The sequence below is a fragment of the Nanorana parkeri genome, unplaced genomic scaffold (assembly GCF_000935625.1).
Source record: "Nanorana parkeri isolate BGI_ZX_2015 unplaced genomic scaffold, ASM93562v1 scaffold136, whole genome shotgun sequence".
In the NCBI taxonomy this organism is placed as follows: Eukaryota; Metazoa; Chordata; class Amphibia; order Anura; family Dicroglossidae; genus Nanorana; species Nanorana parkeri.
In genome coordinates this window covers 1997332-1998670 of record NW_017306404.1, presented here as the reverse complement: position 1 = coordinate 1998670, position 1339 = coordinate 1997332, and the positions used below count along the sequence as shown (strand labels likewise).

The 1339-nt window shown below is 47.2% G+C and overlaps 1 protein-coding gene across 1 annotated transcript in view; it reads left to right on the top strand.

Moving 5' to 3' along the window:
- The first annotated feature begins 969 nt into the window (after window positions 1-969).
- The window catches only part of LOC108784996 (cystatin-2-like), a 9078-nt gene continuing 8708 nt past the window's right edge, over window positions 970-1339 (top strand). The window contains exon 1 of the mRNA XM_018553961.1: window positions 970-1176. Coding sequence (XP_018409463.1) covers window positions 970-1176 — 207 coding nt within the window. The remainder of the gene's footprint in view (window positions 1177-1339) is intronic.

The window sequence follows — 1339 nt, the reverse complement described above, 5'->3', positions numbered from 1 at the left end:
CGGATCTTTTAAATGAATCGATTCGTTTGAATCAGTTCATTTAAAAGAACCGATTCATGAATCGAATCTTCGGTTCACAGCTCAGGAGCTGTCTGAACCTTCATAGAAGATCGAATCAGAGGACTCTGATTCAGAGAAGGGTGTCAGGCAGCTCCTGGGGTACATTGATCTGTTATCTCCCCTTGAGAAGCCAATTTGATCCTAAAGGGTTAAACCATCAATCTGAATGAGGAAGGAACTCCTGCTGCAACCTGCTAATTAATTCCGTGTATTGTTCTACTGGTGGGGGACTCTTTAACTCTAAGGCCTGGTTCACACCTGTACGTTTTGTAGCGCGTTCAACGCTCTACGAACGCTCTACAAAACGCTCAAACATGAAAATCCCATTGTTTTCTATGGGATATGGTTCACACCATGCCATATTTCAGCCCGTCTGAACGCGCTACAAAACGGCCTACGCCTGAAAAGGTACACGAGCTTCTTTGCTGTGTTTTTGTCGCGCGTTTCCATTGGGATACAGCCAAGTAGCCCGCGGAAACACGCGTTTTGTTTACCGCGTATCGCGGCAAAACGCGCGACAAACGCATCACAAAACGCGCGACAAACGCACATATTTGATATGCCTAGGTGTGAACAGAGCCAAAGAATCGAAAAGAGTTTACGGAGTTAAAAAAAATCTAATTAGTCTACTAACTAAGTAAACTCATTCGATTATTTTAACTAGTAGACTCAGCCGACTCATATGATTAGACTCCATGTACTGTGACTCAGAGATGTGATTGGTTGCAGGGGTGGGCTGGGAGGGGCTGGCAGTAGCCTGGCTTTCACTCTAGGATCATATTACAAGCTTGCTAGCTAGAGTCTCTGCTATACCTCACACAAGTCACACGGAGCTGCTACAAACGGATCAGCTCACTCAGCTAAATCGACTCCACCAGTTCAGTGAATAGAATCGATTCAGAAACCATCATGGCCGGTCGTGTCGCCCTTAGCACAGGCTTGCTGTGCGCTCTCCTCTCCTTCAGCTGTGCTCAGCTACTAGGCGGGTGGGAAACTGCCAACAAAAACAGCAAGATGGTGAAAGAAATAGCGGCGTTCAGCGTCTCTCAGTACAACCTGCAAAGTAACGAGCGGTTCCTCAGCAAAATCATCTCCGTCCTGGACGCAAAGCAACAGGTACAGTGTGTGTACATCCTGCGCCTGCTATGTGTAGTGTGATACGGGGGGCAGGACTGCTGGTATACACGGGGGTGATATAATGTGTTCTCTCGATACTTGTCACATCTACTGGGGTGATTGTTCCCTAGGTCTGCCACTGATTACTAAGTGCCCTGGTGCA